The 26,550-nt window shown below is 40.2% G+C and overlaps 1 protein-coding gene across 4 annotated transcripts in view; it reads right to left on the minus strand.

Annotated features, from left to right (window-relative positions):
- Positions 1 to 26,550, minus strand: part of FSTL5 (follistatin like 5) — a 313,072-nt gene that overhangs the window by 178,825 nt on the left and 107,697 nt on the right. For all 4 annotated transcript variants that reach the window (XM_083457275.1, XM_083457273.1, XM_083457274.1 and 1 more), the window contains exon 4: positions 16,632 to 16,880. In XM_083457275.1, coding sequence (XP_083313401.1) covers positions 16,632 to 16,880 — 249 coding nt within the window. The remainder of the gene's footprint in view (positions 1 to 16,631; positions 16,881 to 26,550) is intronic.

The raw sequence follows: 26,550 nt of genomic DNA on the forward strand, positions 1-26,550 counted from the left end.
TTTCAACACTCCTTCCTACCTGGATATTTCTTTACTTGTTTCATATACCCTCATGGTTTTCTTCCCCATAGAAATTATTACATAGGTGCAATTTGGATGTCACACTAAAGCACATTTTAGAATGAAGAGAATGTGGCATTGAATGTGGGATTCATACACTCCCACTCCTCTCCTGCTGTTCAAAAAAGTTGAGCAGCTTTTGTTTCCATTTTTTGATTCACCACAGCTTATCACATCACCTGAATCTGGATATAATATGCTTCATTTTAGCTATGTTTAATTGAAACAAGTCAGCTTCAAACCACAGCAAGCTTCTTTCAACTAGCCATACTTAAGAATAAACATAGTTTTGTGTTCATGCAACAAACTAAACTGTGGTTAATCTAAAATAGAAGTGGAAGCTTCCCAACTTCTCCCAGGCTGCACAAACAGGGTTTGTTTGAAGTAACCCAAACTCAAACACAGATATGCCCTAAGGATGAGTCATGTGTAAACAGGGTTAGTGTCTGTGATTGGTTGGAAGATCAAGAGCTGACATGTGTTGATGATGGGAGCATCTAAAGGATGAATGACTGAAGAAAGTATTCAACACAGAAGTTTACTGGGAATTCAATGCCACACAGGAATGCCAGTAGGCACCCTGTAATTCCAGTTACCATTTGTATACTGTACAAGAGGGCAGTCCAGCACCAGCTATCTGAAACCAACAAGCAGGCCTCACCAACAGGGATCCAAGGAAGAAGTCGAGGTGCCTCCCAAATTGGGAGTAAACACATCATCTGTACATTAACAGCCAAAGAGTTATGTTCACCATTATCTCAAATGGCATACTCTTTACCTGAGGAAGTTGGGTGTGTGAGGAAATTTGCGTGCGTGAGCCAAGCAAAGTTATCCTATAACTGTAGCAGGTAGAAGAATATGGAGAAGGAATAAGGCCCAGGAGCAGGAAGCTATTACCTTTTAATACTGTTTTAACACGGAAACAGGAGGGGCTTCCTTAGGGGCAGTGAGATATCACTTCTGGGAAATTGTGCACAACAGCAAGGCAAGGAGTGATGAGTTAATCTGTGCAGTTGTTGGTGATGGGACCTAATCTTAGCTTAACTGTACAGCTATTATTCAGGATTCACTATAGTCCATTAGGCTCAAGTATGAAACAGAGTAACTATGGGGCAAACACCAGATGGAAAACCAAATCAGTTCCTCAGGTGCTGATTAAGTAAAGTGGCCTTCTGCACGATTGTAGCTGGTACCATTTAGCTGTTATAACTCTGTGAATAACAATTGCCAAAGGTTTTGAGAGTTCCTGTCTATACTGGAGCCTACCTGTTCCTTGCTGCCTGAAAAGGACAGGGTTTTTCTTAGGAGTAGGAAATCTGGGAGCAGTGGAATTGGAGAAGCAAAGATCTCAAGTAGGGTTGAATCAGTATATAAGAACTGAAACAGGAAGCAACATCTCTGAAGTGGAACCACAAACAGAAAGAAAGCCAGTGTGATGATTTAAGGAAGGACATCACTTGCTCAGGAAAACAAGAAATGAGACTGATTTAGTAGCAGAATGCTAGACAGATGATCAAGTTGTGAAAACAGAAGAGTGTGGTAGACTAGATGAGTGAATATCAAAGCTTGAATCAGACTTTTTGTTCAGGGATTGAGAGCATTTTTCAGGGAGACACATAACTCCAAAACCAGCACTGTAACAAGTATTGGACTAGTCCAATAACCAAATACATCTCTTAGCTTAGGGATGCCATATGTCTGGAATCTTCCAGACATAGGCAAGATTCGTCCATCGAAAGCAGTGTCCAGCCCTAACTCATTTCTGAGTACTTGAAATGGTTATATAGCAGCAACTACTGCTTGACAGCCGTAACTGCTGCAAAACTGCTTGGACTCATTAGTGCTGGCATGGAGGAATGTGCTGTAAAACACACCGCTGGAAAATGCAGTAGGACAACCATTTTTCTTTAATGAAATGGACATTTGAAGGAAAGTGAGGCCTACATGTTCTTATGACTATCAGAGCCAGCGATGCCTTCCTCACTAATATGAATGGAAGAAGCGGACTATTTGAACAAACAACTGTCGTCACACTTTTTTAAAAAATGTTGTAAGTGTGTGTTGGGCACTGAGAAAGCATCAGGGTGCATGTACAAAACCTTGCAAAACTTTGCTTTGATTACTTACTACAAAGCAGAAAATGCAAAGTGAGCTACTGTGAAGAAATTACGAATAAACAAAAAAACACCCCTCTAAACCATGAGCTCCCCTAAGCAATTTCCTCAAAACCTAATTACTAGTTTTTCTTTTTAAAATGGGACTTGTACGTGTGTTGTTAACACAGGCTTGTTTGTAAAAAGAAAGAAAAATAATAACCAAAACCATTAAGGAAAATAACATTAGATTATATATCCATAGATTAAACAGATAGAGCTGTATGTCGCAAATCATAGATAGATAGATAGATAGATAGATAGGTAGTGACCTCCTGTGATATCTGTAATGTTACATTTAATGCTGGTTCTTTAATATAAAAATTGATCATACAAATCTGTGTTTTCCTTCCACCATCATGAAAACTTCTGCTTTAAAACTTCATCATACAATAAAGAAGATGGATGGAATCATTCGCCATCTGCTTAAGCAAATACACTTAAAGATGCTTCCACAAGTGTGATTAAGTGACAGCAGATCTAGGAGCAAAGAGTACTCAGATTTCAAAATGATGATTGTACAGCTGTAGCCTGCATCATTAGGGAGCCATAAAATTTTATGTTCCATTTGGATAGCAAGGACCTTTGTTGCAGATTTGGTGGAATGGGCAAATCAAGAAATGATCCATTTAGCAGTTGTGAATTTAGAAAGGCCAATAAAATAAGATCCTGTGCTATTGTCACCATTTACAACCACCTAAATTTGTTTCATGATTTTTCACTAGTTTACTATTTCTTTTTCCTACTGGAGTCATACTTTCTCAATGCATTATCTGTGCAAACCGCTGTACACTGGTTTCAGCCAATCCTGAACAGAATCAGGCTAATTCAGGCTGATCTGTCTAGAGTATGTCAAGGCAGCTACAAATCACTACAGAGTGGGCTGGGCCAGCACAAATAAATATGTAGCAATTAGTGCTGATCTGTGGCTCAGAACAGTTCCTCAGGAATCCAGACAGACCGCCTCCAAACTGTTGCAATTATTAATTTCACCACCACATAAAGAGAATGTCAAGATGGTGAGAAGGAGAGATGCTTATTGAGAGTTGCAGGTCTAGGATCTCACCCCACACAGCTGACCACCCACAGTGCTTACGGGGGGGGGGGGGAATTGGAGATGCATTAATATAGAACTCTTAGAAACAGTTTGGTGACATTTGTGTAGCCTGTTTTGTTTCCTTCCCAGTACAGTGGTACCTCTAGTTACGAACTTAATTCATTAACCTGAAACTGTTCTTAACTAGAGGCGTGCTTTCGCTAATGGGGCCTCTTGCTGCTGCTGCGCCGCCGGCACACGATTTCCGTTCTCATCCTGGGGCAAAGTTCTCAACTCAATGTAACTCTTCCAGGTTAGCAGAGTTTGTAACCTGAAGCCTTTGTAACCTGAGGCGTTTGTAACTTGAAGTACCACTGTTTATATAACCTGTTTGAATGATTTCCAAAATTTCCCAATCAGTCTCAGTCCCATCTTAATGCACCCTGTCCTATTTTGTCTCTAAGTCTCAAGTAAGGTTTCTTTAGCTGTGTTCTGATTTCTGTGTCTGTCTTCATTAGTACTTTCTCATGTGTGTTCACACATAAGTATTGTGAGTACATTGTACACAGTGGGCAATCAGCACCCATACAGTGTAATATCATATACATCAGGTTTTTTAAAAAAGTATTTTTGAAGGGGGGGAAAGAACATTAAGGTAGTTAGCACACGCACACTCCTAAAGCTACCTGTCTGCAAATTGGCAGGTTTAATCCCCTCTTCGAACACTACCATGTCATTAAATTTCATGCTCCTATGTGTGAATACCAAAATGTTATGGCCATTTGAATTTTAAAACATGTTAAGGTAGCTAGCATGAAAACGCCTAACACTACCAGGGTTGATCACCTCCATAGGGGCTAGCATGCCTGCATATTTCATGATGCTATGTGAAAAAACCATAAATATTATCTCCATTTTGGTTTTCCAATTTAAGCCAATGGGATTTCCAAAGATTTCTTTTTCCAGGGCTATAAAATACAAACTATCAGGGGGAGCCTGGGCTGGATTAGGACTGGATTGGTCTAGACCAAACAGTGGGTCTGTACACAGCCCTATAAAAACAAAACAATATTCATAATACAAAATGCATTAAAACTGTAAAAAGAGAGAGCTACAAAAAATTTACAAAGCTATGCGTGGTGGTGTCAGTGGCAATATAGACACACCAGTCTTAGTGAAATAAACATGGTTTTGCTATCTGTCAGAAGATCTTTAAGGAAAGAACCAAGCAGTTCTGCAACTTTGGTATCACATTTGAAATGTCATCTGCCTCCACCTAACAGTCCTCTTAAAGCAGCGAAGTACAGAGCACGCTGGAGGTGGTGAATGTAGTATGTTGATAGTTTCATGTGGGAGAAAGCTGTCCTTGAAGTAATCTGGCTACAAGACATTTAGGGCTTTATAGGTAATAAGCAGGACTTCATATTTGGTGCAGAACTGAATCAGCCACCAGGATAGATCTTTAAAAATTAACAAATTAAAGTAATATACTCTGAAGAATGCTGCCCTGGTCGCACATTTGCATCAAGGGCAGTTTCTTGACACATTTGAAAGGCATACAGAGGGCATACCATTTTGTGCAGTTACGGGGACCCACCAGTCTGTGGTTTGAATATGGTCCCCAGCTGGATTTGATCTGGCCCTCTGCCCCACTCCTGCATTCATTAGCTCTTCAATGGAAGTAGCTTAGAGGGGGAAAGGCTTTGGTGTTTTGCAACATATGCAATTGTAGTTCCTTCCTCAGCAGGAAGATCAAAGCAGAGGGGACAATATTTACAGCCAGTCAGTTGGATGGCTCTGCCAGTCATTAGCTATGGTTGTCTCCCTGTCTCCCAATCCCAATGAGCAGCAGCCACCATTGCCTGTCATTTATTCACATATCTAGAGTTCACTGACCTGTTTAGTTTTCTGTGCATCAGACAAAGTGCTACCAAATACTGTAAGTTTTTGTACTAAAGCTTTTATAATCCATACAACCAAGAAAGCCAGTATTCTGCCAGCTTAATGGGTATGTTTTGATTGTATAATCGCTATTAGGTATAATTTAGGTTCACATCAGCAACAGGTGAGCACAGTGACAGGGGAGGGGGGAGCTTTGGAAACTATTAAATGTATAGGAATATAAGCAATCTGTGTTTCATTATTCATTAGTTTTGCTTCACTCCACTCCCTACCTATTAAACATTTTCAACAACATTCACATTCAACAACAAAAGCAGACACACCATAAGCTCTTAACAGATCGGAAACAAGTACCCTGCTGCTTTAGGCTGACATCAGCAGATTTTCACGCAAAAATGTTTGTGTGTTTTCGCCCTCTAGACAATCAAAATCCCGGTCTCTAAATATTTCTGCCACCTGGTCCAGCTTCCAGAGAAACAAAGTTTTTTTTTAACATTTTCATCTTTTTTTAAAAAAAAGCAAATATACTGTTTGAAACTTAATTGCTAGGATGTTAATAAAGATGAAAGGCGAAAAAAGTCCAAACCCAAGCTATAGTGAATGAAGGTTTTACAAGGTGCTGTCTGAATCACTTTTATTTCCTGGGGCACCTTTTTTTTAAATCTAGTTATAGTGCAATATTTTTTGTTTCATCTGTTTCTCTTATGTGCTTTCAACAGCTTCAAATTAAATCAATGTTATCATTATAGAAGAACAGAAAGCCTGTGGATCTAATTAGTTCTCCTTATTGGCCCAATTTGTTATCAATTTCATTAAATACAGACTTCAAGAGAAAAGGCTGGGACACATTTGCAAAGAACATTATCTTGAGAAATGTTTTCCTAGCCTTCAACAACAGCTGAACTTGAAATGAAGATTAATAAAAGAGAAATGTGACTGATTTGCAGTCAGATGGCATTTCCTTCTTATTCGTCATATAACACAAAGGGCCATAAATCCAAAGAGAGTTAACATTCTTGCCCTTTATGAACCTAGCATTCAAATGCCAGTTAGATCTTGAGTTATTTAAGCCAGTTTAGTCCTGTTACCTTCAGTGGAATTAAATAATAGGAGTGTCCCGGTGTCTTTAAATATTCAGTGAGCAATAGATTTGAAAGCATATAAAGAATTCAGAAAGAACCATGGGGGTTCACTGCACTACCACAGTGTTCAAGCGATTCACATGCTTCTCTTAGAACCCTAAAAGTACACTTCAACTTGCAGAAAGTCTTCAATGTGACAACAGTCATTCACAGAAGCATGCATCATGCTGCATGATGCTGTGATACAAGAAGCAGCAAAACCCCACGTTACTCATGTGATGCCTCCAAGATTCATTTAGTGTTACAGATGTGCAGAAAAATGAAAGATACTTCAAATTCTCATACAACAGCCATGAACTTTCATTTGATTTTATCTGTTAGATTTGTAACTTGGTGAGTAAATTGTGCCTTATTATGAGGTCAGTTTGTGCATCCCTAAGCAATGATATTGAAAGATAAGGTGTGATTTACTTTTCGTATCTTTTATTATTATATAGTTTACAACTGGGTCCTGCCACAATAGGTTATACTGTAAGAAACATTTGTCTGTTCATATTTCAAGACAGCCTAAAACAGGTTCCTTGTGATGTTATTCAGGCCTCTCGCGGTGGGGGGTTGGGTTGAGTTTGAGGAACAGAAAATACATAAGGGACACCTTTCCCCTATCCCTCACAAGGCTTGTTATGGTGACTGCTGATAATGTTTTCTTGAGAAGTACAAAGATTGTTTAAATTAATGCATTTGGCCAATATTTGTCCACTGGAGCCCAAACAGAATTTGTCTCTACAAAGAAATGCATGTCCACTTTTTTCTATTCCTATTCAGCAGTTCAGCTACCAACCACTGAGAAGCAAAGTGTGTATTTGTGTTATAATAATAATAATAAATCCATTACAATGATCAAAACACTAAAGGCATTCAATATAGAGTAGTCGTGTCTATTCAACCTTCAGTAAGGATCATGCTGTCTTTTATCCAGATACAAGGCATAATAAAGAGAGCGTCTATTAAAAATGAAGCAAGAACAATGGGCACACCAGACTTCAAAGCAAGTAGAAGATTAATGTGTGATTAGCAAAGGGAACTGGAAATGATTAAGGAGTAACTGATAAACAGTGTACTGTAGTTGACATATATGTGGATCACAACAAAAATTTTAAAGATAAAGTATCACAGCTCAGCATCACAGATTAGTAGTAGTACATCTGCTTTGCATGCAAAATGTCTCAGATTCAATCCATAGCATTCTCATGTAGGGCTTGGAATGTCCCCTGTCTGAAAACTGGCCAGTCAGATAATACCAAGCTAGCTGGAAAAATCACTATAAGGCAGCACCCTATGTTACTTTCCTACAGACATTTCTTCACCATCTGCATTGTATTTCCTTGCATTGAAATAAATGGGGTGAAATAACATAATGACAATGTAATCAATTATGTAACTTATGTAACTAATATATTTTTGCCATGATGGATAGTGAGATGAATAGTGTAGATTTAGGCAGAAGACCAACTACAGTGGAACTGAAACATTGCTGGGTGTGACAAATACAAGGTGGAGATTAAATGATTTTTTTCTTACATCCCTGTTTGGCAGGAACCAAAAGAAGCCAACCTAAATTATATTGGGTGTCTGTGGAGTTATTACAGTACCAACAAGCAATCACTGAAACTGCCCTGCCTGCCACTGCATACCCCCTTACCCCCAAATCAGAGCATTTGTAAACGGTGTGAAGGTGGATTTCACACGCCACTCTGCTTTGTTTCCCCTGATTTTTTCTTCTTCAATTTTAAGGCTTACTTTCTGGGATGCTGCTTCAGAACGTATTTTCAAATAAAGATAATAATAATCCCGTCTGCTATCTGAGACTGGTTTCAGTGGAGAGACAAATCTCCCACAACTATCCATTTTATTCTATGCACAACCTGACTTTGCTCCTAAGATACTATTTTGTGGTAGAGTTCATATCTTAAGTTTGAAGTACAATAATTATCTGCTTTCAGATTTCCCAGTAATCATCACATCTGCTTGGTCACTTGAGTACCAGCTTTCAGCTTAGGGTCTTTAGTTTATCAATTTCAATACCCTTGTTGAGTGAGATAAAAGGATCTTTATTTATGAGGAATGGGGTATGTGGAATAAGATTATGCTTCCTAATATTTTGATCTAGAGATTTCCAACCCATTTTGTTATAACGTAAGAATTTTGACTGAGTTAGGAGTCCCATTCTCCATCGCTCTATGTTACACTGACTACACCTTGCATGTTGCAATGTCCTCTACTTGGGAACTTGCTTGACATTTGGAAACCAAATTCACAGGACCCCTTCTGTACATATTAGGAAGGCCCTGTTTCATAAATTGAAGGAGCATAGATCCAGCAGAACTGCCTAAATTAAATTAAATTAAACTAAAGTGTGGGAGGTAATTTTTCAAAATCTTCCTTCCTCTGAAATCTCTAGAGATTGCTCCAGAAAGTTGCCAATGTTCTAGAGCAGATTTGAGGTTTAAAGTGGAACAGGTAGCCAAGACCCAAGAGTGCCCCAACATATGAGTGGAAATCCACTCATGAAACTCTAAGATGTTATATTTAAATTAATTGCCAGTCACAGGCTAAATTTATTTTGGTTCCTTCAAAATACTGACACATTAAAGGTCAAGGTACAACATTATCCTTTCTTAGCTACAGAAGTATCATCCTTTAGCAAAGAGTAACATCTTTTAACACAGAACTACACCGAGCATTTTTGCTATTTATTATTGTACAAATATTTCTTACCAGCCACTGTTCAGATTACTTTCAGAAATATTCATATTTTTGTATGGATGTTGTTCCTTTCCCATTCATTATATTTGAGGCAATCTGACCTTGTGTGATCTCTTTTGTAGCTTCATATATTGTCTGCATACTAATCTATAATTTACAGTCTCCAAAGCAACTACTTGTGTGCATCTTTTCTGTCGTGTAAGAGAGATAAGATGCCCTGTCAAAGACTCAACAGCTTAGAGCAAATAAATAAAGAAAGAAATACACCCCCTACTTACTGCTTCCTGATATTTTAAACTATATGTCTACTACGAGAGTAACATGAAAAGGAGATTCCCTTATTTCCAAACCATTTTAGAACATCATCTGAAGCATGTGAGCATGAATCAGGCACAATGTGTACATATAACTATAATTACATATCACTATAATTATGTGACCAAAGTCCCAATAGTTAAGGAACTGACGTCAGGTGCATTTTACAAAATAGTAAGACTGCACATATTCACATTTAGGCTATGTTACCCTTGCTTTACCATGCAACATCATTATGCAGAATTCCTTTGAAGGCAACTGTTCATATACTTATTTGCCACCCTATAAGTGTCACCATCTGTCCTGCTTCCTGCCTACTGTCCTGGCACCTGCTACTTTGTACAGCTGGCTGCCACCACTCTCCCTGTCACCTGCCAACCCTGAAGATTCCCACTGCCATGCCTACTCAGTCATCCTCTTCAAATCATTACAAAATCTTCAAGGCAATGAAATGAGGCATGAAAATACTTTCACTGCATTGAAAGTTCTCATTTGCCATGTGTGACAGGATATAACCAAAGAAAACAAGAGAGAGAAAATTTCTTCCCACCAGGAGTGATGCCCTTTCATTTTGTTTCTTGGGTTTGTTCTAGTCACAGTGACTTGAGAATAATGTTGCAATTCAGTTGTTAGATAACATGATATCCTTTTATTTGGGAGTCAGTATATATACCCCTACCATTTTTCTCACCGGAGTCCAGAGCAGCATACACATAATTTTTAAAATCATCGAATTAAAACCAATGCTAAGCTACATACCTGATGGGGAATGCAACCCCATCTAGAAGAGGTCACACGCCTAACTCCGGGACTCAAGAGCCACATATCCACAGTACCTCCACCGTCTTATCATGATTCAGCTTACTGTACTCTAAGCAGCCAGTCTCTGCCTTCAGAAACCAGTCTAGCTCATGAACAGCTTCTCCTGATTCAAAAGGAATTGCGAGATAGAACTGCATATCATCAACATACTGAAAACGCCTCTGTCCAAATACTCTGCCCCAATGATAGGAGCATAACCACTACAGCTTGGTACCACGCAGTATCAATCCAGCAAGCAGCAAGATACCATGATTAATGGTATCAAAGACTGGCAAGTGGTCAAGAAGAGTCAACAAAGTAGTTTTCCCCATAAAGGTCAACAAGCAGGGCAACCCAGGCTGCTTTGGTGCCAGAACCAGACCTGAAGCTAGACTGAGATAGGACCACTGGTCCAGTTAGCTAGGGATGATGGAAGTTGTAGTCCAAAACAGCTGGAGGCCAAGGTTTGGGATAACCTGGTCTAGATAATCCATTTTATTCTTACATATATTCAGTCAGTCAGTTCCCACTCTCTCTAGGTGCTTCCAGATAGGGAGCTTAATTTGCAAAAGAGTCGCTGAGTTATTGCCAACAAGATGTTGTCGTTATACTCACTGGATTTCCCCGGGAAAGGGTAAACCTGGATTAAATGGAGAGAAATATTGGGGGAGGGATTAAGGGCTGGCAGTTTGATGCCAACAATGGCATGTAGATTCTGCACAAAACTGCACAACTTGTGTGCACAAGGAAACACCTTTAATCGTGTTGCCCAAGAAAAGGATATTTATGACTGGACAGTAGTTATCAAACAGCTCTGGGTCCTGGGAGGGGCTTTTTAAAGAATGGGCATGTTTCCTTCATGGTGGTAGACACCCCTCCCACAGTATTTGAGTTGGACTTTGTCTCTGTGAACTTCTGTTCTGTTCTCACTTACCCTTCTCTGCAGGGAAGAAGCATAACATACATATATAAGCCTATTTATTAGAAAATCTTTATCACAATGTCTGCATCATCTAGGGGAACAGAGGATATGAAATCTTTTTATAATTTGTGTTTCCAACGCTACTTTAGAGGGGCAGATGGCAAACAAAACAAAACAAAAAAAGTGTGTACAATTTCCACAATAAGGACGTGAATCAGCAGGGCTACAGACTGTGCAATTCACACACCTTGAGTGACAACATGAAGTCTCTTTAATTGCCAGCCATGAATTTCCTCCTAGTTACTGCACAATGTGTTTGGAGTGCAATGCCTGATGACATCACTGCCCACTTTCACAGTTTATTGTTACACAGAAAAGAAGTTCAGTTCCCAAGATAAAGGACAATTCTGAGCTTCTGAATGCAGAAGCTAGCCATCCGTTCATGCTGACAGGACATACAGTTAAGGACACTGTCAGAATCAGAGTGGAACATTTTCTAATTCATTTGCAATTGCCACCCACAGCGGGTTGTTAATGGCACGTTGGCACCAATCAACAGCTTGTTGTTTATTACTGTCATCAAACACTTCTCTGTTCTCTCACTTGACCAGCCTGCAACAGTGCTGGGCAGAAGGAGATGGCTGAAAACCAGCTGAAGTAATGGCCAATGTGGCTTCTGAACACACTCAAAGATCTGTCGTTCCAGTTAACTCAAAAAATGAGTTAACCACTACCAGCATGGTGTAGTGGTGAAAATGCTGTACTAGGGCTTGGGAGACAAGAGTTCAAATCCCCATTCATCCAGGAACACCACTGAGTGATATTGAGCTAGTCACTATCTACCTGCCACCACCGTTGTGGTAGTCAATGAAAACAGAATCCCATTTCATATCTCCATAGGAAAAGCCTAGCAATGAGAAGCATTTGCAAAAGTACCAAAACAGTGTCCCTGGAACTTACTATATAACACATTCTGTTCTCCAAGTTTACTTGAGAATGAGGACACCACAAATACCTGTCTCTGTTCTTCAGTTACTGAATGTTACTTCCTCCCCTGAAATTTTGTTCAGACCCATCATCTGATGACAGCATTACAAAATATTGAGAGTAAATAAACGATTACAGAACAAAAAACACAGAGAGAGATTTACCAATGTACCTGCAGTATGGAATGAAGGGAGAGAGCACTAAACAGGTTGAAATGCTTCATCTGTCTTAGCTGAGATATGAAAACTTTGGTTTTATGTATTTTGTGTAGTTTACTTTTTTTTTCCAGGAACACGCTTCAGCTTTCCATCATGAAATGAAACAGGACAACATATTGAAATGTACACATATGGTTGGCAGCATCTAACAAACTCATCACTAGATTAGCTCATGGTTCATGTCCTCCCACTGATCTAAAAGCCAGCAAATAGTATAAGAAAATATCTTGTACAACAGCAAAGAACAATCAAGAAGACCTAGCTGGTTTAGAATCTCCCTTATCTTGATAGATGTGGTCTGTGACTGAGTTCCTCATTGAGCTGAGTCTGCACAGGAAGAATTCAGGTCAGACACCAGGGAAAGACAAGGAGGCAATTTATCCCTTTTCCCTGCCTCAGACACCCAATTTGTGTGCTTTTACAAGTGAAGGGAAGAGCCACTTCCTCTATTTTTGGAGGGGGTAGGGTAGAAGAAAGAAAGTGACAAAATAATGAATGGGAAGCAAGTTTCCAAATTAAATTCCCTATGGCCATATCTGTGCATACTTTATCAACATACAGGAACAGATGCCAGACACTTTGGGCTCCTCTTTTATATACGTTGTTAAGCCTGACTGGTGGCCTGCCATAGGGCCAATGCAAAAACGCTTTCCTGACAGGCAGAAAGTGTTGGCTAAAGTTCTCTGTAACAGTTAAAACTGGAAATATGACAATCTCTGAAAAGTAGTACTTACATAGCTTTAGAAGGCATAGTATGACTCCAGATAAGCCATTTATTTTCTGCTTAAATTCTAATGTAAAGGTAAAACTGCTGACCTTCTGATCAGCACGCCCAATAGGCTCAGTGGTTTAGACCACAGCACCACCCACGTCCCTTTTAAATTCTAGTATACAGTGGTTTCAAATACCGTATCCCAAGATATCTGTGCAACAGAATTTCCCTTCACTGTCTCTTCTCCTGGCACACCCCTGAACCCTGCCCCAAATCTGCTCCAGAGGGTTAGGAGAACCCCCAAAAGAGACTAACAGGGTGCAGGGGGTAAAGAAAGGGAACGGAAGTTTCACTGCAAGCCATAACTCTTTACAGTAATGGAATTTCTCTGTTGAATATTGCCCATAATATTTAAATTATGCGTATTTTTACAGTCGGATATTATAATACAACCATAATAATGCTGCAAAATGTCATGATCCAAATCAGATTCTGTTCAAACTCTATGAAAAAAATACATTTTGATAGGCATAATGAACATTCTTATTATTACGAACTACTATAGCTAACCTGCCATTTCTGAGATTCCAGTTGATATGTACAGACAAATTGGGTCAATATCACTAAAGAACAAACCGTGAGGTTCCTTTTGCTTTGGGTGCCACTACTTTGTGGGAGAGATTCAAATGCAAACTGGAAATTTATGTTTCCACAATTAAAGAGAAGTAGAACACACTGTTGTCCTGGCACAACAAATCCACTTTATTTATTTTTTTAAAAAATTGCAGTTAGGACTGTGATGGGAAAATGCATAGAAAAGGATGGGATAAATGGATGATTAACCAGAATATATACATAAACACCCTGCAAGCAAATCAGATGAATGTTCATTGTTGTATAACCACCCTGCAAGCAAAGTAGAACAAATGTTCAATAAAGATCAGACATGCTCTAACCTCCATGTAAGCTTTTTTGAATGAAATCAGGAAGAAAACACAATAAAGAGGTCATCTGGAGGAGACATTAGCCATCTTACTGTCAAATGTCAAACATCCTGTTGTATTTTTAAAGGACAGTATAAGGAGAGGTGGGACGTGGGTGGTGCTGTGGTCTAAACCACCTAGCCTAGGGCTTGCCAATTGGAAGGTCAGCAGTTTGAATGATGGGGTGAGCTCCCGTTGCTTGGTCTCAGCTCCTAGCAGTTCGAAAGCACATCAAAGTGCAAGTAGATAAATAGGTACTGCTCCGGCGGGAAGGTAAATGGTGTTTCTGTGCACTGCTCTGGTTTCGCCAGAAGTGGCTTAGTCATGCTGGCCACATGACCTGGAAGAACTGTCTGTGGACAAACGTTGGCTCCCTCAGCCAGTAAAGCGAGATTAGCGCTGCAACCCCAGAGTCGTCCACAACTGGACTTAACTGTCAGGGGTTCTTTACCTTTACCTTTTTATAAGTAGAGATAGACATCAAGCATGCAAAATTTCATCCGTATAATTCATTTCCCAATAACAGTGTTCATTAGTGGTCAGGGCACTAGTAAATTTGCATGCATGAGGAACTCCCACAAGTAGCTTGATGGGAGGGTGAGAAAGCATACTCTGTAGAGGATAAATGGTTCTTATCCAGGATGGTTAAATGCTTCCTCCAGTATCAGAAGATAAACAAGAAACAAGACACTGTACAAGACAGAGCTTTGGTCTGAGAAAGCAGAACTCAACTTAAATTCTGACAGCAGGCACTCTGGTCTGTGAATCTCAGCTATTTGCAGCAAAGGAGTTAAATGAAAAAGTTACATTGAGCAGAATGTAAATGCACATTAACAACATGTACAAGTGCTCCTGAGTTTAATTGTTCTGGTTGTCACATATGAGACCATCCTTCAATATAATGCAGAACCGCTAGTCTAATTTCAGCTCCCACACCTTTCACCCTTCCAATAATTATGCATTCTTCCTAAAATGCCATCCCATCAGCATCTACTTCACTTCCTTTGTTGCGTGACCTCCACAAGTCGAGTCAGTCAACTGTTATGCTAAACTTTTAAACTGAAATTACTATAGGCTTCCTCAAATGCAAAAGTTATTAGCAGGGCAGCAATTATGGAATGAAGAAAATGCAGTGCAATGGTCACTGCATTTCTATTACACTGCAGAGATGAGCCAACAAAACAAAACAAAATTGCCTCATTTGTACTGCATTCATATTAAAAATGTAGACTGGATTTTATTCCAATGCAAGCAGACTCTTATAAAACATCTTGTAGACCTCAAATTTAAAAGGCTCCATTATGTACTAACAGAACTGAAATTGTATCCATAACTTTAACTTCTTCCTTGGCATTAGGCTTGCCAGAAATAAACTGAATATAAAAGCTCTGCCTCATGTTCTGTATGAAATGCTCCTGTATGTGTGTTTTCTGCATGGAAAAGGGGGGTCTTGCCACCTCTAACAGTTATTGTTAGATTAATCATTTCTTTGTGCTCACAGTGGGGGAACTTAAAGATCATTTAAAAATACCAGCTTATGTCTCTCAGCCCTATGGATATGCACTAAAATGTACATGGGCTTAAAATGCAATCAAAGTGCAGGATCATGTCTATAATTAAACTCCATTGTCTACAGAGCACACATCTCTTAACAGAGCAGTTGGAATGGATACAGCACTTCCAGAACCAAGTTAGGGGGAAATGAACTAAGCAGAAAGGCACAAATCAATGGTCAAGACTTAAGCAAAACCTAACCGGTAACTCCATATGCATTTGATCAATGTGAGATGAATTTATTATAATTCTTGAAGGCATTTTAATGAGCAACATTGTTTTCATGGTGAAGTGTATATGAAGAGGGGTTAGTTGTATGAGTTAAAGACACGCATCTTTTAAAAAATATGGCTCCTCAGTTGGAAAGAACATAAGTTCTGCATCACATACATGCTTGGATTTCATGGGTACTTCTCAAACCAGTATCAGAGAATAGCAACCCTATTGTAAAAATCTGCACATAAATTAGGCCTCAGTAATGGACTGAGAAGTTCAATCACTGTAAAATTGTCATGGGCTCTTATTTTCTGAATTTTCGGCACCCATTAGTTTTGTATTGTATTGCCCTGTGACTTCAAAAGCCCCCAAACTTCTCACAATCACATGAAACAAAATTTTAAAAAATTATCAAAATAAACATTAATATTTGTCCCGACAGATAAAAAGAGTGAAAAGCAGAATCAAAACAGCAGTGACAAACAAGATAGAAGCCAGGATCTTAAAATAATACAAAAGCTTTAGACAACAAGGCAAGATAGAATGGTAACTCAAAGATTAGGCTTCTAGCAGGAAGCTATACACATGCAGCCTCTGCAGTGGTTACATATTTCTCCATTAAACTCTGGAACTGCTTTACTTTATCACAGTTTTATTCACCTCTTCAAACCAAGGTCATAGGAATCTTGGTTACAACAGTGTCAAAAGCCACGCTTGATCTATATTCCAAGGCTTCTCAGAAAAGACACAGAGAAAACTGGGCGTAGCTGAGACACATATCTAGGGGAAGAGAGTTTTGTCGGATTACGTTTTCCTACCATTTCTTCACAATACACTGTGCAGAATTTTTCAGCACTCTAGCTGAATTAACTTCAAAATATGCAGCTGGCTAGAGTCTTCAAGGCATTGTCCAAACGCGCTTACCTTTGAAGAAGCAGTCTTCGTTGTGAACGATGGTAATCTTTTGCTTTTTCAGGCAGGCGGCTCGGTGTACTTCACAGTGGTTTTCGTAGAATTCACCATCTGAGCCACACACAGGCTTGAAGTGAGGCTTGCAGTGCTCCATGCAGACACACTCTGCTTGCCCTGTTCCTCTGTTAACAACACAGTGCCTACCCAAACCACAGTACTTGTTTTCACACGATCCAAGGTGAGCATCATGATTCACGTATCCTGAAGAGAAAAATAAGAAAATGCCATCAGATTGTATGTCATCATCACCTGAGGGTTACTGTCATACACAAAGTGGCTCAGAAATAATCAAAAACAATGAAGAAACAAATTCTGGAAACTAGCATAGTCTACTCCATATCCATCTATTGCTAAACAAGAATAAGGGGGCAGAAATAGAAAAGGGTGGTGTATACTGGGGTGGTCATCAACTAACCATTACTCAGAGTAGACCCATTGAAATGAATATTAGTTACATCCATTAATTTCAATAATGTCTACCAAAGTTAGTTGAATGCCACCCCTGAAATTTGCAAGAAATTGTTTAGGAAAGCAGACTTACTCAACGTGATAATTTCAGCAATTTTCCTGTCAATGAAAATTGCTTTTGGACAATTCAAGTACTCAGGAGTCAGGGGAATTTTTTTTTTTTTTGCTGGGGGAAGACTGAGGTATATGTCCTAAATGGAAGGGAGAAAAAGGACCCAGCCATGGTTCATGAAAATCTGTTTTAAGATTCACTTAATGACATTTAATGGTGTTGTTGATTAGCGGTGGCTTGTTCCTATTGAGAATGGTGGGGTAAAGCCCAAATAGCAGGCGGAGCCTGAGCCAATGACAAACAGAATTAACTGATTCTAATTTTGTCCCTATCCTTCCTTCCATGCTTCATTTAAAGGATCAAAGTCCTGCAAAACCAGTTCTGTTCTCCTTTCCTGCTACTCGAGCATTCTTCATTGGAAATTCCAAAGAGTGTTACCCAAAACAAACATGCCACAACTGAGTGAAATTCTTTAGGACTGTCATGTTCTCATATTTTAGGTGCTGTCTCGGAAATTGGGTTTAACATCCTGAGGGGCAGTGCCCAGTTGTGCACCTTCAAAGAAGGCCTCATCCTGGGATTCAGTCCCCAAACCTCATAGGCTCTTCCCCAGGTCCTCACTCATGCATCATAACATTTTTTTAAGTTGTGGAAACACAACACCATCTATACCAATAAAAGTTATATGTGCATCTTATTTAAAGTATCAACAGTTCTTGTAACTCAGGATCCCTCCAGAAGCCCTTCTTTTTATTGTGCATTCTTGATCATTTGTACTCAGGGGCAGTTATACACAATCCAGCTTTCACTACTGTTCATACCTGCAAAAAAAAGGGGGTGGGCTAACATGCTGCTTTGTTTCCAATCAGTGCTTACCCATAGCATCCTACTGAAATGTTGTAGCTTTTCATGTTTGGGGATAGGGGTGTCCTGCTTTTGTTGTGCTATAGTGCAAGGGTGTTGCTCGAGATGACAATAATGTGGTAACATTGGGAAAGCCTTGTAGAGCAACTTGTGGATGGTTTAGTATAAATTCATTGTTAGTTCACTATTATTGCATGAATGACATGTGGTAGAAAAAAATAAAAACCAAGGGGACCTCATTCTGCTGAGGAGTGTGTGTGTTTGTGTTTGTAGAATTGGTTGTCATGCAATCTATTAAACTCTTTGAGACTTCTGAATGCTGGCCTACATACAATTTTATTCAAGGTTAATTAGCTCAGATTAGTTAAGGTAAAGTAGTCAGCCTATATTGACTCCTACATCAGCATACTTACAGGGGATTAAAGGCCTTCTGCTGTGTTCAGTTTAGCCCTCATTCCCAGAAAGTCAATCTTAGTTAGGAAAGGGAACTTTGACCTGCTCAAACAAGAGCTGAGATCCAGGGGGTCTCGTTCTGCATGCGCAACACATTCATATGCACACTAGGTTTTCTGTATTATTCTCCCTTACTATAGCTCTCTATGCGGCTCATTTGTGCAAGCTGATAAATAGTTTAAATCCAGCAACAAACCCTGGGAGTTTTGAAAGTCTCTTATTTGCCATACTTTTTTTTTAGTGGCACCGATGGGGAGACTATATTACTGGAAACTCTGTGTGTGAGAGAGAGGCGGGAGGAGAGAGAGAGAGAGAGAGAGAGAGAGAGAGAGAGAGAGAGAGAGTCTATCTACAGAACAGATCAGTATGGATTAATGAATCCTCAAAATAACACCACCAAGGAGAGGGCTAAGAGAGACCTAGTGGAATTATATACTGCAGATTGCATAGCATGACACAAGTAAATATGATGATATACTGCAGATGCAGTTATTCTTTTCAGTGTACTGTAACCATAAATTCTATTTGCACTCACTTAAAAAAAAAAGTAAAGCACTATCAATTATTTCAAGAGGTATGAAAAACGCAAAAGCATATCTTCAAATTCCCCGGGAATATTTTGTTACATGGCTATATTTCTATTTGATTTTCCTGAGCAGCTAAATTCTTCAACACATAACACATACTCATTGGTAAGGAATACTATATGCATGTATGAGGTAAGTAGAGATGTGGGCAATACGGACATACACTCAGAATGTTTGATTCACACCCCCACATCCCCAGCGCAACTCAGATGATGCAAGCTAAGAATCTGTCAGTATTTGTTATGTATTCAGTGGTCTGTGTTTGCCTGAGCTTGAGTCTGGACTAAGGAATCTGAGCTCCTGTGTTCTGATTCGATACAAGATATCCAATCACAGAACATTTCAGGATGTGGGCCTCTGCCATTGGCTCTTAAACTCTGAGTCATGATTCGCTGCTTAGAAGTTTAGACAGCCAATCACATTGGGAGTGGGAGTGGCCCAGGCTTTCAGAAATGTATATAAGCAGTTGCTTTGCCCCTGTTGTCCAGTTCTGTTAGTTCATTAAGGGTTTTTGCTGTTATCACTGTGTCTTGCCTCGTGGGAACCCACCTACACTTAAATATTAATGTACACATATTGCTTTACAACAATTTAGCTTGTAGGCACAGTGCTCAAATACTTCCTCACCATGTGTAACTCACTACCATAAACATTGAGACAGCAGACATAAAATAAAAAAAATGGGAGAAAACCGATTATCAACTGTAACTGCAAAAACTGAGAGAGAAACTGCTGTGGATTTCTTATTTGCTAACTTGAGTAGTTTTTCTATCACATACTTTCAGCAGCACTTCCATATTAATTATGCCAGAGTTGTTATATTCCATATAACTGTATGCTCAAATGTATTTCTCCTAAAACAAATGAGTATATATCTGGATTTTAATGGACAGTGCACGCCAAGGAAGCTCTACAGAGACTCATTAACCATTTTGTCTAAGCCCGTAGGGGGTTTGGCCACACCATCAGCCTGACAAAGATCAACATGCAGGTTCAGGATTGTGCCAGCGCTCCACGCATCAGCATTGATGACTACACGCTTAAGGTATGCACTGAATCAGGAAGGTTTTGGACATCACATGGCAGAACAGAGTCTCAAACAATGGTGTGCTTTCCCAGACCACATTCCCAGCATGTTTGCACTCCTTTCTCAGTGATTTCCTATGCTACCTTGGTCATCTACATCTATTGCTGCCAACATTGTTGACAAGCAAATATCTTCAACAGATGCCACTGGCTGCATTCAGTGTCATCTGGTGTGGTGACTGACTCCTTCAAGATTCATTTTCAAAATTCATCATCATCATCTATATTATCATGCTGCACGGAAAATGAATGACTTTTCATACTCCAGGAGGAGACACAATTGGGCCCCTTCTGGATTTCCGAGAACTGCTTTTCTTCACTATCCACTATAAGCTTATTCATCAAATCCGTACAATGAGTTTGCACAAGCTATCAAATCAAGACAGTTCTTCTTCCTGCCCATTAGCAGGAGGTCTATCAGCTCTGTGCTGTGGAAGAGCATGCTGAAACATGCCAATAGATAGCAGCAGTCACTCCATTGAAAAAAACAAACATTGATGCTTTTGGGTGGCCATCAAACAGCTGAGCAGTGACATAGCCTTATATGCACAAAATGCTTGCAGTACAATAACCAATACAGACAAGCAACAATTAAAACTGTAAACCAGCCATTAGTTAGTGGTTAATAGAGTAGTTCATACAACATGCAAATACACCTTCTAAGTGCATTTGCTGCAATTAGACAAAGTGTAACTCATTTGTACAATATCCAGAAAGATCATTGTACTATTCAAACAAACAGAAGGATCATATCCATTATGATATTAATTTTCTATGACTAATGGTAAACAACGTCCAGGCAGATTGAATCAATTTTATCTAGTAATCATGGTCCCACATACATTCACTTGCACTATACTCGAGATAATTCACAATCGGCAGCTTACATAAACTGGATATAATTTAATCGTGGAACAATATGTCTTTACATATTGCATAACAATATGCAGGGCACACATGGTTTGAATTCCGTTTTACTGGCTGTGCAGAGGCTTAAAAAGAATGCCTACTAACATTGCAAAGGTTACCATACCCATTGCAACATTAGTCTGTTGCAAAGCATAATATGCAGCCTTCCAGTGTTCTGTCAAATGAAGAGGTGAGTTTTGAAGGACACAAGGGTCATGAAGGCTTTCCAACTATTGCGGTTATCGGAGGAATGTAACTTAGATGAACTTCATATGTCTTTCCAACATCCCTGTGATATGGGCTTTTATAGTAACAAATGAGCATGAGTCCTTTTTGAAACAGTATTTCCAATAGTATTTCCAACACAGGCACTGAGTTGCACCCAACATTGGGGGGCTGACATCACTGTTGATTTGGGAGAGACCGACCAGGCCTGGTTTGACATCCCGTCAGGCCACACCATGTCAGGATGACATCCTGCCAGGCTCCCTCTGCCCCCTCAAGATTGGGGGGGGGGGTTAGCCCCATCTCAGCGGACATGGGGGGGGCTGTGGAGGCTTCAGCCCCATAGAGTTGATGTGCCTGCCTTCCACACCCTCCCACCTCCCAAATGTGTTTATTTGTTGCTTTGTATTTTCCTAATTGCTTTGCCAGATTCTCCCTTACTATGAGAATGAGAGAGGAGCAAACCAGGAACATTATACCTGATTTAAGGAGATCTCCGAAGGGATAAATAAAATTAGGTGGTGTGCCAACAGGTGAGGATGATAAAACAGCAGTGAAATGGGTCATGGACTATCAATATGCAATTGACAACAAGTCGCTATTATGATCAATTAACTGTTCAGTGGTAGTAGTAGATTTTACATTATCTAGGTGCCAAATGTATTGGCATTTACTGTACATGGAAGGAACATTTTATCTGTCCTAAATTTAGCAGGCTAATTATTATTCCTATGTGTATGAGGCATCAGCTGCCAGTACACAAGTGTAAACCCAAAGTCTTTTATACAGTACACTGGGATGGGGAATGTTTTTCAGCCCAATACCTGCATTCTGTTGAGGACAACTTTCTGAGGGTCTCATGCCACCGATGGGCAAAGCCAGAAGCAAAAGTGGGCAAAGCAACAAAAGTAAATGTTATGTTTGTACAGTAGAGTCTCTGTAAACACTTGCATACCCCTCTCTCCTCCATTCGGACAAGCAAGAGGCATTATCAGAATTGAAGGACACATTGCAGCCAAGACAAAAACACTTGCGTAATAAAACTAGGCTAGTAGGATGTGGCTGGGGGAGAAAGGAGAGAGAATTGCCGAAAATTTATTCCCTTCTCATTCCACCGACAGAAACCTTAGTGCCAGCTGAAAGACACCACCGGATGCAATTCATTGCATATACAGAACAAATTGTTAAATGTCCTGCTTGGGGTAGAATTGTCAAATTCTTGAGGTCGAATTCTATAAATCATTACTATGCTTGGATTGGAAAGCATACAACAGATCACAGGCGGGCAAGTATTCAGAATTATTGCACCATATGGAGACATCACAATGTACTGTGTTGCTAGACTTCTTTTTGGGCTTCATTTATTATTGTAATTGACTCTCTGCTATCTGAAGGGAAAAGGCTAACAGTGTAAAGAAAATAATTGGACCGCAGAATATTGGCGCGATGATATTACACCCATTTCCTCCTAGAAAAGATGCTTACTGTGACAGCAATTATAAACCCAAAGAAGCTGCAAAAAGAGAAAATTCAATAATCCTTGCTAGGGATCCTTAGGAAAGGGGTCAAAAATAAAACTTCCATTTTTTTAATGTCCTTATACAACCTAATGGTGTGACCACACTTTGAGTACTGTGCACAGTTCTGGTTGTCAGGTCACAAAAACGATATTGCAGAGCTGGAAATGGTACAGAAATGGGGAGCAAAATGATTGGAGACCTGGAGTAACTCTCCTACAAGGAAGGGTAACTTTTCAATTTAGTAAAAAGGTGAAGAGTGGGGGATATTAATTAATGCTCTTACATTTATATCTCCCCCCATTTATTCCATTATGAAACGCAAGGCAGCATCTACATGTTTCCAAGACTCACCCAGACATTGACTGCACCCAGACCTGCTTAGTTTCAGGAAAACAGTTTCTTTCTGTGACTTCAGACTATATCCTGAGACTATTTATATATGATGGGTATATATACAATTGTGAATGGTATGGGATTAACTAAAAAGAGAAAGCTCATAATGGAATCAGATTGTTAAGAGTATTTTTGTGGCAATAAGAGTTCTTTGACGTTACAGTCATATTCCCTACTTTCTCAAAAGCAATCATGTATAGCATTACTTTCTAAGTCTATTCTTGTGTGAAATGGAAAGATAGATGGTTCTGGACTTTCTGTCTATGTTCAAAATAAATTCATATTTAAAGTTCTATTATATAAAGAAAACAGACATAAATGTGACGGGTTTTAGAACAGTATCCTTCTACACAGAACATGTCTTTTCTCCATGCCCTCAAACATCAAAACAGGAAATGGGGAGGTTATAGAAGGTGAGTGAAGGGTTAAGCATCTTCTATTATTGGGCAAGGTGATTTAGATGGTGGTCGCTGAACAACTCCAAGTACGCCTGGAGGATGTGGATCATTTGGATCCTTTCGAGTTGGGATTCAGGCCTCATCATGGCACTGAAACTGCCTTGGGCACGCTGGTTGGTGATCTCTGGTGGGTTAGGGACAGAGGTGAAAGCTGTTTCCTGGTCCTGCTGGATCTCTCAGCGGCCTTTGATACCATCAACCATTACATCCTTCTGCACCATCTAGAGGAGTTGGGAGCTGGGGACACTGCTTACAGTGCTTCCACTCCTTTCTCCTGGGTCGTGTCCAGAAAGTGGTGTTGAGGGATGAGTGTTCAGACCCCAGGACTCTTACTTGTGGGATGCCTCATGGCTCCGGCCTCCCCCCCCCATGCTTTTTAACATCTACATGCAGCCACTGGGAGAGATCATCAGGGGGTTTGGGCTGGGTGTCCACCAGTATGCAGATGATACCCAGCTCTATCTCTCCTTTAAATCAGAATCAGTGAAGGTAGTGAATCTCCTGTGTGAGTGTATGGAGGCAGTTGGAGGATAGGTGGTGGCTAACAGATTGAGGTTGAATTCTGTCAAGACAGAAGCACTTTTCTTGGGAGACAGGGGATGGGTGGGGCTGGGGGTAGGGGTGGGGGACTCTCTCTGGTCCTGAATGGGGTAACTGTGTCCCTGAAGGACCTGTGTGGAGCCTGGGAGTCATTTCGGATTCACAGCAGTCTATGGAGGCACAGGTCAATTCTGTGTCCAGAGCAGCTGTCTACCAGCTCTATCTGGTATGCAGGCTAAGACCCTACTTGCCCATGGACTGTCTCACCAGAGTGGTGCATGCTCTAGTTATCTCCCACTTGGATTACTGCAATGAGGTCTCCGTGGCACTACCTTTGAAGGTGACTTGGAAACTACAACTAATCCAAAATGTGTCAGCTAGACTGATGAGTGGGAGTGGCCACCGAGACCATATAACACCAGTCCTAAAGGATCTTCATTGGCTCCCAGTACATTTCCAAGCACAACCCAAAGTGTTGGTACTGACCTTTAAAGCCCTAAATGCCTAGCCTCGGCCCAGTATACCTTAAGGTGCATCTCCACCTCCATTATTCAGTCTGGACATTGAGATCCACTTCGAGAGTCTTCTGGCAGTTCCCTCACTATGAGAAGTAAAGTTACAGGGAACCAGGCAGAGGGCCTTCTCAGCAGTGGCACCCTCCCTTTGGAATGCCCTCCTATCAGATGACAGGGAGATAAAAAAATTACACAGCCTGAAGGCAGCCCTGTTCAGGGAAGTTTTTAATGTCTGACATTTTGTCATTTTTTATATTTTGCTGGAAGCCGCCTAGAGTGGCTTGGAAAACCCTGCCAGATGGGTGGGGTATAAACAATAAAATTATTATTACTGTTATTTTTGCTGTTATTAAGTATTCAGAAAATGAGGGGGCATATTAAGTATTAACTTTTTCAAATTAAAAAATGCTGACAGTGCTGTACACCATGCATTTAATGTAATAGATAGTTAGACTCATTAATAACAACCTTAAATTAGCAAAATGTACCACTTTCAAACAAATCGCAAACTCAGTTTCATTCCATGTGGAAATGAGTACACCATTACGTAAACTAGCAACAAATTGGCAAGGAACCATTTCTCAGCTGTTACACTCATCTCAGAACTGGATGAAATCACAGATTGGGAACAACAATTTGGGAACAACTGAGAAAAGGTCTTTTAAAATCTGAGCAATTCTGATGTAGTAGTCAGAGCTTGGTACCCCAACATATGCCAAGAGGAAGAAATTGAGCCATGTAGGTTCAATGCCACTGCCAACTGATCATTGATTTAAGGCGTTTATATATAGTCCTCAATAGCTAGGCAGCTCAAGGCAACAATAAAAACAAAATAAAAATACATTCAACAAAGCAGGTCACCAATATAACATAAAAGTAGCACAAAAACATGAATGGTGAGGCTAAAATTGATAAGAACTGGAGAAGTTTAAAAGGCACAGGAGAATAAAATTGCCTTTGCCAGGTGCCAAAATGGCATCAAGGTTGGTGCCAGGTGAGTCTTGAAACCAGCTGGGACCCTAAACCAAAGCTAATGTCATGGCTGGTTGTCTGGAGACAAGCAAGCCAGATGACAGGTAGAACAGGCAGCCTGGGAACTAAGTCTCTTTTCGATGAAGGAACCAGAGCACACTTAGCAGTTTTTACCAGGAAGTGGAACCCTATTGATTCCTTGGGTCACTGATGAAATTGTAGCTACTATATCTCTAGTGAAAGATAAAAAGGTAAAGGACCCCTGGACAGTTAAGACCAGTCAAAGGCGACTATGGGGTTGTGGCTCTCATCTCACTTTCAGGCTGAGGGAGCTGGCGTTTCTCCACAGACAACTTTCTGGGTCATGTGGCCAGCATGACTAAACCACTTCTGGCACACCAGATCACCATGACAGAAACCAGAGCGCACAGAAATACCATATACCTCCCTACTGCAGCGGTACCTATTTATCTACTTGCATGCTTTCGAACTGCTAGGTTGGCAGGAGTTGGGACAGAGCAATGAGAGCTCACTTTGTAGTGGGGATTTGAACCGGTGACCTTCTGATTGGCAAGCCCAAGAGGCTCAGTGGTTTAGACCACAGTGCCACCCGCGTCCCATATCTCTAGTAGTGATGTTGATGGAGCACAGTAGATAGCAGGCTTCCATTCACTACTCTGAAAAGCTACCTATTGCGGCAGAGATTAAGGCACCCAGTTTGTACTGTCAGAAAGCACAATTCAAACTCCCAAGTGGCCTACAATTAGAGCTTGTCCACACTTCTGCTTGTCCCGTGCTTTCTAAGGCAAGGAACTGAGAGGTTTTTTGT

Source organism: Podarcis tiliguerta, assembly GCF_965153285.1.
Source record: "Podarcis tiliguerta genome assembly, chromosome: 9".
NCBI lineage: Eukaryota > Metazoa > Chordata > Lepidosauria > Squamata > Lacertidae > Podarcis > Podarcis tiliguerta.